The sequence below is a fragment of the Tursiops truncatus genome, chromosome 10 (assembly GCF_011762595.2).
Source record: "Tursiops truncatus isolate mTurTru1 chromosome 10, mTurTru1.mat.Y, whole genome shotgun sequence".
Taxonomy (NCBI): Eukaryota; Metazoa; Chordata; class Mammalia; order Artiodactyla; family Delphinidae; genus Tursiops; species Tursiops truncatus.
The window spans coordinates 95,505,407-95,521,867 of record NC_047043.1 but is presented as its reverse complement, the minus strand read 5'-3'; the positions used below and the strand labels follow the sequence as shown (position 1 = coordinate 95,521,867).

The window sequence follows — 16,461 nt, the reverse complement described above, 5'->3', positions numbered from 1 at the left end:
CTTGTGAATATTTAAAATATCCTACTTTTTCTTCATCTTCTTAAACATTTGTTCTTTTTAGGATACCAAGGACAGTAAAATGGCTGTCTTTGGTCACTTAATTTTTCTGGCATGATTTATTACCTGAAGGTGAGCAGATGATGACTTATTTCCAAAGCTGCTGAAACTATATGCAAAGACGGCATCTCAACTGCAAAGGATGGCCAGGATCACAAAACATTTGGAACCCAGAACACATTCTTATGCCCAGAGATGAGCACTTTCTTGTCTCACCTGGTAGCTGTATCTGGAAGGGCTGTAAACGGCTGCTCCTTTAGAGAGTGCTGAGCTCAGTGTCTCTGGGCCTTCACCATCTGCAGGGTCTGGAAGGTAATACAAAATCAACTTATTTTCTTAGAGTAAGTGTGAGAGAGCCATTGTTCATTCAAGTCACCAATGCCAGCACCAACCCATGCCGCTCTCTTTCTGACAAATCAGGTGAGTGCAGCATGCCAGAAGGGCAAAAGGAGCGGTTAATTATGGGGTGTTTTAAATGCCTGATCTGATTTCTGTCTCCTTTTTTCTCTTCATCCTTCATCAAGGTGATTCCCAGGGCTTTGGAGAGATGAGTTACATAAAGGTATCCTTTGGGAAAAAAGAGCAGACAAAGAGCAAGCAATGCTAGATCTTAAGAATGCTGTAGCCCAAAAGAGTGAAAGCAAGACTGAGCTGGAACTCTGCATACAGGGGAGCCCAACTGCATAAGAAATGGACTCACCTCAGCCCAGCATTTGGTGTGCATTGTGTAGAGCCTGGCTCGTGTCCCTGTACCTGGTTGGCAGAAGGCCATAGGCTCACCTGAGTCTTTTTCTGTGATGTTACTCTCCCACGTGGGAGAAGGCTCTCCTTTTTGGGCCACCCTCACACTGCTTCGGAGGACCTTGGGGATGCTCCCTCCTTCTCGGAGTCGTTCTACTGATGTGGGAACCATCCTGTGAAGGCAATAGGGTGTGGAGGTTTATGCCACAGGACTTTAGAGATAAGAGTCTGGAACAAACAAAGCTCTGACAAAAAACTGTACAACATTTTCTCTTAGAACACCCTCTTTTTTTTATTTATGTATGTATGTATGTATGTATGTATGTATGTATGTATGTATGTATGTATGTATTTATTTATTTATTTATAGAACACCCTCTTTTTAAACGTTATTTTCTTCAGGACCAATTTAAAACAAGGTATTTTCTCTGCCTCAAACTATGTCAGGCACTTAAGAATAAACACTTCTAAAGAAAAATAGCAATTAAGGAAAAGGGGGATTTGAAGCTGTTTACTTCTTTTAACCTCCATCTTGAAATGCTAATTCTCTCTTCTGTGAACTCATGTGACTGGCATGTGGTAGCAGTTTGTTTCACAGATGAATGAACATTACTCCCTTGAGCCATGTCTCTCCTTTCTCAGACCTCATTTCTTCAGTTCAAGATCCCTAAAATGCCTCATTCTTTATTTCACTCATTTGATACTCAGTACTTGACATTAGTATTATTTATTTGCGTTGTCCCCTAAACCAGACAAATCCTTTCAGAACGTGTCACATCTCTCTGCATATTCTAGCCGTGTGGAACTGAGATATCTGTTGTTAATTTAAGGGGAACTGAGCTCAAATCCTGACTTACCTTTCACACGAAATGAGAAAATAGAAGAGGCAGTGTTAGTGCCCAGCAAAAAAAATAACTCCACTGTGTCCACAGCTATATGCCATCCAACATGTTGTTTTGCAGGCTCGGTGGCAATTCTTTGCTTCTGTAGGGCTGGTGGATTGTGGCTGATACTATTAAATCAGCTGAATAGGGTAGATAGCACTGTTGGCTGGCTTTCTCAGATAAGTGTTTCCGTACATCTTAGGTAAAGAGCCTAGATGTTTACTTCCCTCCTGAATTTAATCATTAAAGCATCAAACATAAACTTACCACCTACTGCTGATACTCTCTTGAGGTCTGCAGTGAGATGAAGTGCCCCTGGAATCCGATGGGCTTACGGCCTCCAAATGAGACATAGAGGAATGAGATGGGGAGAACTTTTTGTGAGGGGAAGATGGGGTTCGGGCTGAGGATCCCTGCACACCATGGGCACCAGTGTCAGAAAGTGAGTTACTGCTGCCTTGCCCAGCTCCTGCAGACTTGCTTTTGCTCTGTGTAGAGTCACCTCCCCCACCAGCAGAATTTTCCTTGGCTTCCTGTTTCCGTTTGCGGTACTCCAGCAGGGATACCTAGGAAGGAAAAAAGAAATAGGACCCTAGCTAGACATCATTAGTGGATCACTAGCAATGGGGAAAGAAGATGGAATCCTAGTAAACTGCTAGCAAGCCATGCAAACAAAGCAGGCACCAACAGGTGACTTTTTCCAATGTGAGAGAGACCTGAGCACAGCTACTTATTTAAATCAGTCAGAAACTGGTAAGGAAAAGAGAATACACTAGGAGATGGCATTTTTGAAAAATGGTATTCACCAGTAGACCTCAACCTTTATTCTGCCTTCAGAAAAACCTGTGAGATTACAGTTCCCTTCAACAAAAGTGTGCTATCATAGCTATTTGGAACAATGGTAGCACCCAGAAAAGGGAAGGTGAAGAGCTGGGAGTCTGTGTAGTTTGAAAAAGTCTCCTAGGTGATTCTGATAGCTCTTCCTCACTCCCCAGAAATCTCTAGTTAGTCGTTTAAAAACAAAACAAAACAACACACACACACACACACACACAAACAAAAAGAAAAAGCCAATGCTTCAGGGTTTTTAAATGTGCTCATATTTTCAAGATATATCCAGGGATTTATTACTGTTACTGTTTTACACATAGAGAAACTAGTGTAAAAGGAGAAAGGAAATGATTTCCTGTTTATATTTTAGCAAGCCAGCTCTAGAAAGCCTGTACTTGGAAACTTCTCCTCGATCTGCCATTCCTCTGCCTTATTCTTTCCTGACTGCCACAACAAACCCCTCCTCCCTGCCCTGCCTAGTACACCTCCTCTCTGCTGTTACAGCACACTGTGCTTACACTGCCTGTCGACCTATTACAATGTCTTGTATGCTTGTAAACTGTAATGTTCTACAAGGGCAAAGACCAAGTTTATTTGGCTTTTTATCTTTAACATACAGTGCAGAACTTGGTTGATAGCAGGTGCTCAACAATATTTCTGAAATAACAGGTCATAATTTCAAAGACGGCATGATTTCAATCACTTTTGCACATAATAAATGAAACCATGATTTCAATCACTTTTGCACATAATAAATGAAACCAGAAATCCAAAGACTGTTTCCACTTTTGTTCCTGCTAGTCAGTGCTGTTGATGCAACAGTATTCCAGACCCAGTGCTTTTTTTTTTTTGGCTGCGCATCGCAGCATGTGGGATCTTTGTTCCCCAACCAGGGTTCGATCCGTAGTGAAAGCACGGTGTCCTAACCACCGGACCACCAGGGAATTTTCCCCGCAATGCTATTTTGTTACAAATTATCTGCCAGTGTTTCCTCCTTCTTTTATCCACTTAGGGCTCTCATTTATCTGTTCAAATGTAAAATATAATGAAAACACAAATTAAGACAATTTTGTGTATGCATTTTCTATAGACAATCATGGAAAGGGGTTAATAATAAATTCTGTTAACGTATTTCACTGTAATGCAAAGACAAAAAGCCACTAGGCTACATTTGAACAAGAGTACCACAGACATTTTGCAATTATGTGAGACTGTCACACACACAACATTAAACACCTCTAGCTCTGACCAGTAAATGGAAGTTGCTGTGACAACTCAAAATACTCCTATGCATTTCCAAATGCCCTTAGTTGAAAACCACTGACATAAAAAAAGCACACGTTTGGCTTTGTAATTTATAGATCAGGCATCACCTACAAGTCAAGCCCCAAACCAGATCTCTGCGACCTGGCCCTGCCCACCTCTGTATTCTCCTCCTGACTATCCCCACTATTCGCCTGCCACCATAGCAACATTCAACTGCAACCACATCACATCCCTGCTGCCCACTCAATGGAGTGTCACAGTTACTTGTTCTGCTCTCTCTTCTGTAAGATTTTCACCCCCTCAATTTGTTGGCTGATTGATTCCTACTTCCTGTTTTGAGATCAGACAAATCAGTGACCTGTCACCTTGCACTCTACCACCCCTCAAACTTGGCTATGAACCTCTTGTTTGTTCTCAAGTACCCTCCACATATCCGACTTGGTCAGATTTCCTGTTAAGTTGTTCTCATCACATCTGAACAACTCCTTTCTCATCATTAGTACAATTATCTGCTAAGCTCAGTCTGACTTGCTATAAGCTCCCTTAGGGCGGAACCTAGGAGGCAATATAGCATGGTGGCAATAAGAGCATGCAATCTGGAATCAGACCTGGGTAGTGTCCTGGCTCTTCCATATACTAGATGTATGACCATGGCAAGTTACTCAACTTGCCTTAGTTTCATCATCTACAAAATGGGAAATTACCCATCTTACAGGATTATTGTGAGGTTAAATGCATAAGAAGAGCTTAACAGTGCCTAGAACATGAAAAGTACTATATAAAACATGTAAGTAGCATTATTCTTTTTCACTGCTTTATCCTTTGAATTGCCTAGCCACGTGTATGGCACATACATGATAGGCATTTGAATTTGCTTAACATTTACAACACTCATCAAATTATATTAAAACAGTCTTTCACTAGACATGCCAAGAGACCGTCTTACTTATCTTCATTTTCCTCACACTGAGAACAGTGCTGAAAACACAGTGGTAACTCAGTAAATATCTGTTGAATTATTCAGTTAAAGTTCTTCAAAAGAGCCTATAAAATGTGAAACACTTACCTTTTTCCTCTGTGGTGGGTTCTGTGGGGCAGATGGGACTCCCTCACAAGCCCTTTCGCCACCAGGTGACATGGATCCACGAGAGAGGTCTTTCATAAAACCATGCTCATATCTGCTGGGAAACCCTTCTGCAGGGGAACAATAGCCCCCATCCAAATGTAAAGGCTTCCTATCCCCTACTAGGGGAGACCCTCGATACAATCCATCTGCTCGAGGCATAGCGTTCAATGGGGAGTAGGCATACATCAAGTTAAACTCTGTCCGAAATGTCTGGTCCGAGTTTCTCACAAGGGTCTGATGTCCATCTCCACTCCTGCTTGTAAAGCCAGTCTCAGAGGTGGGTCCGACAGAGGGATGAGGAGCCAGGTCAGAATGACCCGAGCTTATCAGGGAAGGTCTGTCAGCACAGCTGTTAGTGTTGGAGTCAAGGTAGCCTACTTTTGTCAAGTCCAGGTCTTTTCGGTGACAAAGCTGAAAGAATAAAAATCAACGGAGACATGGGGTAGAGGAGAAAGGAAAAAGTCAAAGGGCAGAAAAGAAGGGAAGTGAGGGGGCACAGGTGAATAAGAATAGGTAAGAGGGACGAAAGTAGAAGAGAGAAAGCCATTAACATCTGTAAAGGTCCCATGTAATACCAGTGTATACACGCCAGATTACCAAAGAATCCTGGCCTTCCCCAAATTGTTTTAAAGTCTTTCTGGAGGAGAATACTGGGAAAGTCAGAATTAGATAACTGGCCAAATGTGACTATTTTGCCTGCTTAGCCTTTCATCAGGTTTGCTGAGTCACCTTGCACTACATTCAGGGACTGGCAGTATAATTAGGGATTTACCTGAGCCCCATGGAGCCACAGAGGTGAGAATAGTGTCTTAAGATAACTGGCTTCTGGAGTTATTCATTTCTAAACTAATATTGATGGAAGGTGGGAGGAGGGAAAAGGGTGAAAGAAAGTAGAAAGTAGACGAAAAGTCAAGTATTTAAGTTACTGGTTCAGGAAAGAAGAATGGTATTAGTTAACGACATCAACCAACCAGTTCTTCACTCACTTTCACTATTAAGTATGTATTTCTCATAAAACTTTCTGGCCACTCAATTCTTCTTTTTGCATCCTCTAACGTATGTTAACATACCACAAGACCACTAATGCTCATCACTGCAGAGCATCTGAAATGCTGAAACGTACCAAAAATAAACCCATCTACTTGGTCATCATTACCTCCTAACATCAAGATTTTCTGCCACTGTGTCAGCTACAGCTAACTCTCTAGAAAGAATAGTACCAGAAACCCAGGTGACACACCATGTCAGCCTCCAAATTATGCTATCTTAGAATCTTTAGCAACTGAGGGAGAGCTTTACATTCCTTACAAAATAGAGTAAAAAACACCCAGAAGGCCTCTAGTACACTAGAATACAATCTTCTTCAGTTTCACATTGATCTATAAAATCCTACTGATTCAGAATTTGGTCACCTGTCACTGATTTTAGCACTAACTTTTTACTGGAAGGGTGTGGGTTAATTTCTGAAAGGTTATGAGAGACTATCACTTTCTCTTTAAGAGGAAAAAGGCTCCATGTGGATTCATGGAGTTAATCATTACTACGTTCATCCAAATCTTTTAACAGTTAAGAAACTCTAGCACTAAAATCTGAATTTAACATCTCCATAGCAGTAGGATTTGATATTCTAAGAGATACCATTTGTACAGCAACCATTTCCCAAGCACTGCAGAATGGAGCCCTGAGTCACAGAAGCCATGGGCTGACTTAAGCTGAGAGGCATGACTCTTTCTAAAGAAGCTGCTTAATCTATCAACCAAAGCTCAAAACATCCAGTTAAACAGCTGTCAGATTAACCCGGGAATAAGGCATAAATCGCTGCCTAACTTTACCAATATAAGCTGCTCCTTTATCAGCCCAAGATAATAAAGATCAAAAAACAGCTCCTACCAACTGTTGATATAACCTTCCTTATTTAACAAACACACTGTTAGACTTTCTTTAACAAGGTTCCCACCGCATCTTCAGCTCCTTTAAACTTGATTTCTAGATTCTATTCTTTAAGAAAACTCTTCAGCCATACCCTTCCCCCCCACCCCCCCAAAACAACAAAAACAAACCCACCACACACACACACACACACACACACACACACACACACACACACACACACACACACACACACACACACACACACACACACACACACACACACACACACACACAACTACTTCATTTTCCTCCATCTACATTGAGAGTTCTGAGTAACCACAGGCACACATGGGAAGATTCATTCAACTTACAGTGACCAATCGGCCACCCTCCAGCCCATCACCCCATTCACTCAGATCCCCCAGCCCTCCCCACACAGGCAGGAGCACACTCATGCACACTCACTCTCAGCCTCCAAGTGTGATTGAGATGGTGTGATAACTACCTCGGGTGACAGGGACTCGGGCCTATTCGCAGGGGAACTCTCAGGGGAGGATATGTTCTAGAGGAGGAAAAGCATCTTGTTATTCATCTACTCAAAGAAGCAAAACAAAACAAACAAAAAATAAAGCAAAAAAAAGCAAGCATAGATGGTTAGCCACAAATTTTGGGGGGTGGGGCAGGGAGAAGGGTAAGAAGGCACAAGGGAAATGTTCAAATGCAGAATTCATCTCGATGGACAGAATGACTTGTTAAAATGCTTCCTGGCGTCTTTGAAAGCATTTAAGGATAAACTGGTTATGTATCATGCTGTAAGTAAACATCTCAAGCAGATACCAAGAGTTAAATTGGTAAGATTTTACACTATTACAGTATATGTCTTTCTATGTTAGAAGAGATTTCCTACAGTACTTGTTATTGAGGGGCACCCTACCACTCATTCCTCATGCTTAGGGGCACCTTTTCTCTTCACCCCACACCCTATTCTGAATGTCACATTTCCTCAATTCTCCTGTGTGACTCAAGCCTGCCACCATTACCCAGGGAAACTGCTTAGCATGTTGGGGGCTGACAGGGCTAGGAAGATGGCCAGTTCCTCTTGAATGACAGTTGCAGAAGTTATGATTGATGGATTCTCTAGCTCATAGGCTAGATGGTTCTTAACATAATCCAACTGGATCTGACCACCACCACTAAAGTTCTTCTGATATTAAAATCCACTGTACTTTGAGGAATAGAGGGAAAAAAGAAAAGAAAATAAAAAAAACGGCAGATGTGTACACTTCCAGTCTCTGGTCCTAAACAGGGCTACCATTAGGGCGGCTTTTGCATGAGGCAGCACTCCCGTATGAAACAGGAACTGGGCAGTAAGTTCAGATGGGAAGGTATGAAGGGTAAAAAGCAGAGAATGACAGTGGTTGCTGTGACAAGGATTCAGGGGCAAGGTAGGGGAGGGCCTCTAATATCACAGGCTCTGGACAGCTGTGGCCTGGGTGGCTGGCCCATCCTGGGGCAGGAAATGAGGCTGTTTTAGCAGAGCAGGGGTACTGGTGTTCACTTTATTTGGTGGGGTGGTAGTATGTGCGAGATGGATAGTGGGGTATGGCTCTCCAGGCAGGAAAACAAAGGAAGCGTTATTCTGCTGGAAAGGAGGGGTTCATTAAACTTGGCCTCCCAATGTTGCTTTCACTTTTTTTTTGATGCTTCCCTTTCCTCATGATCTTGCCTCTCTTCTACTACATGTCTTTTCAACTCATTCCCTTAGCATTTCTCATTTTCCTTCTTTCAAAAATATTCTTCCCCCAGCCAAGCTGATCTTCACTTGTGACACCTTTCTGCTATTTCTCTTGTGTCATAGTCTTGGATGGAAATAAGGCTCCCCACCTCCCCATACTAGAATATAGGAAAGAGTATAGCAATTAGAATGGTGATAAAGATGGTTGGGATGATGAAATCTGTTTTTTGAATTGATGAAAAAGGCCAAATTTTCTTAGTTAAATCATGAGACTAAAACAGTGAAAACATGCACTGAACTTTTTGAAAGGATCGGCTACTCAATGTATTATGTTTTCTTTCCCTCCTGGTATCCTAACATTATGCTTAGACTACGCATCACTAAAATGATCTCTGATTAAAAAAAATAGAAAATAAAAACACCTTACATTTGCATAGAATTTCAGTTATCCAAAACACTGCAAGGGGTAGGAAATACACTGAGTGCTAAACCCGGCTGTTCTAGATGGCAACCCACCTTCTAATTTCACCTTTAATTATAATAAAACATTAATTATAATAAAGTATGAAATTCTACTCCTAGAATCTACTGCCTCCCAGTGAGAACGTCCTCTCACGAAATTTTACCATCAAACTTTGGCTGCTAAATGAAAAATCAACTGCAATTAGATCCAAGTAAAGTTAGTAAGGCCCATATCAGCTGTTTTGCTATCTGACTAAAAAGAACGCCACAGGGAATTTGGTAAAGGGTAACTTCCCTAGAAATCAAATGTAACCAGAAGGTTCTGTTCGCCTTCTCAAAAAGGTTTGCTCTGAAAGTAAGTTAATATGGTCGAGTTTAGGTACAGAATACAGCTGTCTCTTACTTTCAAGGTTGCTAAGTTTCCTCTTTCTGAGTTAGTCATTTAAAGGTTCAGGTCTTTTTAATCTCCATGCTCTCACAAAAACTGAATAGGTAGGATGGCACTGATTAGAACATTCACCTTTATCAAAGAACACATCTGGAAAAGTGCAAGGTAGGGTCAGAGCTGAGTGTTTAGTCATCAGAACAAATTTTTCTGAGAAGGAATAGATAGTGTCTGTTTAATTTAATTATAAATCAAAGCAACATGCGATAGATGAGTTTTTTTTTTTAACGCACGCACACGGATTCTATTCAGTAAAGCTGCCGTCACTCAAACTTGAATACTAAAGCAATTCAGAAGTAACTTTTTGAAACAGCTGACCAGAGAGTGAGTGTAATAAATCTGGTTCTTATAAATGCATGTTGCTAGGCTCTTTCTACTTCTCATTCCTAACACATGAGGAGAAGGAAAAGTAATCTGGGAATGAATAAAACCCCTAAATTGCCATAAACCATACCTCAGTGCTTTCTAAATCTGTTTATTTAGGCACACGAGAATGCAAAATAACAGACACTTCACTTATTTAAAGGCCTAGAAATGGAGGCACAACCAATCAGTATAACCTGAGCGCTCAGGCAGGTGTCATTAATGGTTACTAAGCAGCTAGAGGCCTATTTTAACCAAGGTATACAGTAAAGATAAAGATCTAGCACGATTACCACCTAAAGTAATGGAGGTTGATGAATTGCATGCAAAAGATAAGATGAGTGTCACCTGTGGGAGCACTACTCCTATTTTGGGAAGTATGGGGACTGCCAAGATGAGAGGCTACCAGGTAATAGGTCACAATGACCCTGAGGTTTCCCATTCTCTTGCTAAGATGGGCGAAGAACATGGTAAAGAAACACTTGGAGTGATGTATTTGAAATGAGGAGGTGCAAATAATGATTTTCATATTCAGCACTCCCAACAACCAAACCCAAATCACCTCAAATTGCAGAGGAGTATTGCAGCGACTAGCAGTAGTAAGAGACGTGACTGGTGAGAACATGAGGCTGTATCCATTTCGACACTCCTCTTCTGGGTGAGATGGGCCAGGTGTGGTCAGCTGGGGGCTCTTTGAGCCTGGATTGGGAGGGGGTGGTGTGACTGGAGAAAGAGGCCGCAGTAACTTGGTAACATTCTGCTCCATCAGATAGCGAGATTTCCATTTCTTTAATGGGCTCAACAAGTCTGTGAAATACAAAGCTTGGATGAGAGGTCTGAAATTACATCCTCAAGGGCTGCTTCATAGTGAAGCCATTATTAATCTCTAGCCCACAATGGCTGGTAACTCCACTTTTGCCTCATCCCATTGTTATCTCCTGCAATCAAACCAAAAGCCCAAAGACTTTTTAATTGTCACACTTAAAGTAATTCTCAAAATTCTCTACCTCCCAGAAAATCACCAGATGAATTTGACCCTTCTGATAACTAATCCCTGGAGCTAATTTAATCTCTTGTAGTGGAAAATATAAATTTAGTTTTTTCACACTGAATTTCTGAACATCTCTAATCTGTGTCTCTTTGCTAAAATCACCCTCTACTGAGCTCAGTTTCAAGGTTTTATGTATTTTTGCCATTCTTTACCAGCTCTTTATGTAATATTGTTTTAGTAGGAAAGAGTTACACATGATTACTTGATCCTTGTTGAGTCCTTAGTTTTATAGTGCTTCAAAGTGTGAAATCATTTCTACAGAAACTTCTCCCAATCATTTTCAAAAAGTAGGGTGGTACTCTTTTTCTGATTGGAATATCCTACTTTCTACTGTACACTTCTTAGTTCCACTTTGAAAGGAAGTTAATATACTATAAATTTTACTGACCACGCAGGCCAATGCACCTGTCTCACTTTCTCAAAGGAAAAATCTATTTTTATTCGTTTACAGTTTAAAGCTATTCATTTACTAAATACCTACAATATGGAAACCACTGAGCCAGGTAAGTGGGGGAAAATGGTTATCATGTATTCTATTTTAAATGAGTTTACAAATGTGTAAGAAAAAGAAAACATATATAAAACGTGTAAGTTTAAGAACCTCAACAGAGGTGATCATACTGCTATGTTAGTAAAAAAAAAAAAAATATGCTTTTAAGTGCTTATTACACACCAGGCACTATTCTACGTGCTTTATGTGAATTATCAGATGTAATTTGAGTAACTCTATAAACCCAGTACTATTATTATCCCCACTTTACAGACAAGGAATTTGATGTATAAAGAGAGAAAGACTAGGTCACCTGGTTCCCATCTACATTCTTAATCATTAGGTTAAATTATACCCCCAAGGCTTGGTGGAAGGAGTGACATTTACCCCAAGTCTTTGAGGAAAAGTTTTCGGACAGTAATCAGAGCTGTGCTTGAGAAAGATTCTCCTGGTAGCAATGGTTAGGATAAGAATGGACACTGGGAAACTATTTGGAGTTAATGAAGTAAACAGAAAGAGTTATGAGGCTTGAACTAGGGCAGTAGAGGTTGAAGCAGAGACAAGAAATAAAAGCAAAAAACACTGGAGATACATATTTCTCCTTTCATATATATAAAAATTTAAAATTTTTCCTAGATTAGAAGTATATTTCTATTTTCCTTCTGTTCCAGATACTCATTTTTCTTTTCTCCTTTTGAAAAGTGCCTAGGTATAAACAAACAAACATGTGATTCATGACTTATAGTTAGGTTTATATATTTTGAGAGTCTTAAACAGTGAATCTTTCAAAAGACTGCTATACTGCTAGGTCCAACGCTGTAACTACTAAAGGTAATTATGTAAGTGATAAAGTTGATTGTAGAAAAGTTATAAAGTTCAGATGAACTCTCCCACCCCCAAAATCAACTTAAAGGTCATTCATTTAAAATATATTTACTGAGTACTTATTATGATATATTCAACAAGAGACCTGACACCTGCCCTTATGAGGTTTATGGGCCAGTGGTAATCTGCGTACTTTTTTCTATGAACGGCACTATATTTACAAAATTGTTTTTTTCAAGTTTCATTTTTCTTCTTTTTGCCATACACAGCTATCAAATTTCATGTGGTTAAACCTATCTTTTATGGTTTTTTACCTTTACTCAAATAATTCCTAAGGTTATCTAAACAAACACCCACATATTGAAACACATACATAACTTGAAATCATATCCACAAATTAATTCATTGTTAATATGCTGGTGTATTTTCATCTAGAACTCTTTCCTGACATGTCCTTACTCACCCTGTCTAAATCACACTGGACAATAACCTACTATTTTCAATCAGAAATACATAGTAAAAATCCTTCCATTACAATGACAAAAATGTTACAATTATATTTTAATTTTATTAATAGTCTTGGGCTATACAATGTTTTATATTTTTATTTAGTCAAATATATCAACCATTTCCTTTATTTTCTGCCTCTGATGTCATGTTTTTGTCACCCCACCCCAAGACAATAAAAATACTGACCAATTTTCCCTTTATCTCCATATTTAATTTTTGAATTCAACTCAGAACATATAGTAGTTTTGGTACTAGTATGTTCTATCCTTTTCACAGGCCAAATGGCTAGCATATTCTTCCAAATTCTTTTGTAATTATAGAATAATCATATTTCTCTATTGATTTGAAATATGACATTTATCCGACTAGATACTGGGTTTAGTTCTGAATGTTATTCTGTACACTTTTTAGTAAAATTGTTTGGGCAATTCCAGTTATTCTACTCTAGCTCTCCAAAATATTTTGCCTATTCTAGCATACTTGTTCATGTCAATGAACTGTAGAAATCATTTGTCAACTATGCTGATACTGGGACTTCCCTGCAGTCCAGTGGTTGGGACTTTGCCTTCCAATGCAGAGGGTGCGGGTTCGATCCCTGGTCAGGGAGCTGGGATCCCCCATGCCTCACGGCCAAAAAACCAAAACATAGAGCAGAAACAATATTGTAACAAATTCAATAAAGACTTTAAAAATGGTCCACATCAAAAAACAAACAACTTTAAAACAAACTAACAAACACTATGCTGATACTACCCCCTCCCCAAGGCTGACTGGGGTTGTATTAAATTCATGAGTAATTTGTCAAGAATTCTAACTGAGCACCGTGGCACGATCTTTTAGCTACTCATGCCTTCATTTATATTCCTCCTCCTCATTATTATTATTATTTTGGCTCTGCTGCGCAGCTTGTGGGATCTTAGTTCCCTGACTAGGTATTGAACCCAGGTCCTCAGCTGTGAGAGTGTGGAGTTCTAACCACTGGACCGCCAAGGAATTCCTTATATTCCTCTCCATTATAGATCTGCCACATTTCTAATTAGGTTTATTCTGCAGTGTTCACTATCTTCTGTTACCACTGTGAACTGGATGTATTTCTCCCTGTGTATTACCTAAATGTTATTGCTAACATGTAAGAAAATGTTTACATATTTTTGTACCCAGCTACCCTATTGATCTCTACCAGTTTTTCAGTTAATTCTCTTGGCTTTTCCAGGTAGAGTAGCATATTATTTGTATACAATGGCAACAAATACATCCTCTTTACCAAAACTTTTATCTCATAGATTTTCTTTTTGGTAATCAGTTTGGGTAACAATTCTAGATGTCGTTATATAAGAATGGTAATAGTGGGATAAGTTGATAACCAATTTAAAAGTTTAATCTAACTAGTTTTCACCAGGAAACATAACTGGCAATTGTTTTCAGATAGATGTAAAATAAAAAATCATTCAGTATGTTATTAGATTTATCATTAAATTCACAGTTACTGTGCTATTACTCCCCCTTCTCCATTTGGCTGGCTAATAAATTATATGAATAAAATTTCAAATACTGAACCAACCACCTTTACATTCCACGGAAAAATTTTATTTCATCATAATAAACTATTCTTTTAATAGTCTTACAGATTCAAGATTCAGATCAGTGAAATCTAATTCAAAAGTAGTACTGTGCTATTTTTTGGAGGTTAATTTGATAAAATAGAGTAAAAAATTTAATGCTACTCTATAGTATTCCACCAAAAGTATGTGTAATAGAAGATAAACCACAAATTCTAACATTTCTTTATTTGTTGAAACCCAGGTTGTTTTTATCCTGCATGTGTTTGCAATTATTAATAATTCCATGACTAACACTTTGTATAAAAATTTTGGTCCACACCTATTTCTACAGAACAAGTACCTAGAACAACAACTTCTAGGTTAAGGAATGAATTTTTAAAATGCATGACAGGGACTTCCCTGGTGGTGCAGTGGTTAAGAATCCACCTGCCAATGCAGGGGACACAGGTTTGAGCCCTGGTCCGGAAAGATCCCACATGCCGTGGAGCAACTAAACCTGTGCGCCACAACTACTGAGCCTGCGCTCTAGAGCCCGGGAGCCACAACTACTGAGCCCGCACGCCTAGAGCCTGTGCTCTGCAACAAGAGAAGCCACCGCAATGAGAAACCACGCACTGCAAGGAAGAGTAGCTCCCACTTGCCGAACTAGAGAAAAGCCTGTGCACAGCAACAAAGATCCAATGCAGCCAAAAAAATAAATAAACTAAAAAAATAAAATGCATGATAAATCTTACCAAATTGCTAGTAGGGGGTATTACTTCCCTGTCATATATATATATATATATATATTTTTTTTTTTTTTGCGGTACGTGGGCCTCTCACTGTTGTAGCCTCTCCCATTGCGGAGCACAGGCTCCGGACGCGCAGGCTCAGCGGCCATGGCTCACGGGCCCAGCCGCTCCGCGGCATGTGGGATCTTCCCGGACCGGGACACGAACCCGTGTCCCCTGCATCGGCAGGTGGACTCTCAACCGCCGTGCCACCAGGGAAGCCCTTCCCTGTCATTTTTGTTGCAAATCCTTTCTCCCAATATTTTTGTCTTCTATTAATTCAGAGAACTAAGGACATAGAAACATTGTTTATTTAACTTTAATTAAAAAACATGGGGGCTTCCCTGGTGGCACGGCGGTTGAGAGTCCGCCTGCCGATGCAGGGGACACGGGTTCGTGACCCGGTCCAGGAAGATCCCACATGCCGTGGAGCGGCTGGGCCCGTGAGCCATGGCCGCTGAGCCTGCCCGTCCGGAGCCTGTGCTCCGCAACGGGAGAGGCCACAACAGTGAGAGGCCCGCGTACCGCAAAAACAAAAACAAAACCCAAAACACTGAATGCACATAGAATTTACTTTGGCAAAGATCTAAGTCTTTCTCATCCCCCATGCAAGTAAAAATTCCAGAATAATTTACCAAATCTTTCACTTACATAAGGCCTGCTTCTGGCTATTCTGTTCCATATATACATCCATTATTGCACCTGTACTAATTACCAGCTTCTAGATTCATAATAGAAGTTAGTTTTACACTTCTAGGTAAAGTACTTCTTTGTCATTACTTTTTCAATTTTTTCTTATTTTCATGTTTGCTTTTTATGATAAACTTCCAAGATCATTTAATCAAACCCCCAAACAAACTAGTTTGATGGAAACTATCTGAAGCCAGGAAAGAAACTGACTCATTATATTTCTTCTTTCCATTAATCAGTATGGGAGTTCCCTTCATTTCCTCAAGACTTAAAAAAATATTTCTCAGTAATGATTTGCTTTACATGTCCCCACCATTATTCCTAGGCAGTTTCTCAGTTCTGTTAAGTTCGGCAATGAAAAATTTTTCTTCATTTTCTTGGTACATAAATGGTATTAATTTTTGCATATCCAGCAGTTTTGTTGAACTCCTGTTAATTTTTTCAAATGATTGTTTAGGCTCTCCTAGATAGATATCCACATCATTTACAAATAATGAACATTATGTCCTCCCCTGCCTGAAGAGTAATACCATTTATTTCCATACAACTTTAGCTTCTAGGAACTTAGAATCTTTAATGTATCCTAGTACATGACTAATTTCTGCAAATGTTCCATAGATGTTCGACAAGAAATCTGTAGATAATGACAATAATAATTCCTATTAAGGGTCTGATACGGTAATTTATGTACCTTAATTTAATCTCATATTAGCTCTACAAAGCAGATATTACTATACCCATTTCACAGATGAGGCTCAGAGATAACTTTATAACTTGCCCA

The 16,461-nt window shown here is 39.7% G+C and overlaps 1 protein-coding gene across 20 annotated transcripts in view; it reads right to left on the bottom strand.

The window, feature by feature from the left end:
- The window catches only part of SETD5 (SET domain containing 5), an 89,995-nt gene that overhangs the window by 10,279 nt on the left and 63,255 nt on the right, over positions 1-16,461 (bottom strand). For 14 of the 20 annotated variants that reach the window (XM_033865344.2, XM_033865333.2, XM_073787610.1 and 11 more), the window contains 6 exons: positions 10,345-10,589; positions 7,283-7,339; positions 4,846-5,316; positions 1,950-2,248; positions 838-971; positions 274-362 (listed from right to left, as the gene is read on the bottom strand). In XM_033865344.2, coding sequence (XP_033721235.1) covers positions 274-362; positions 838-971; positions 1,950-2,248; positions 4,846-5,316; positions 7,283-7,339; positions 10,345-10,589 — 1,295 coding nt within the window. The remainder of the gene's footprint in view (positions 1-273; positions 363-837; positions 972-1,949; positions 2,249-4,845; positions 5,317-7,282; positions 7,340-10,344; positions 10,590-16,461) is intronic. The other 6 variants (XM_073787611.1, XM_073787613.1, XM_033865335.2 and 3 more) reach the window with 1 other exon arrangement.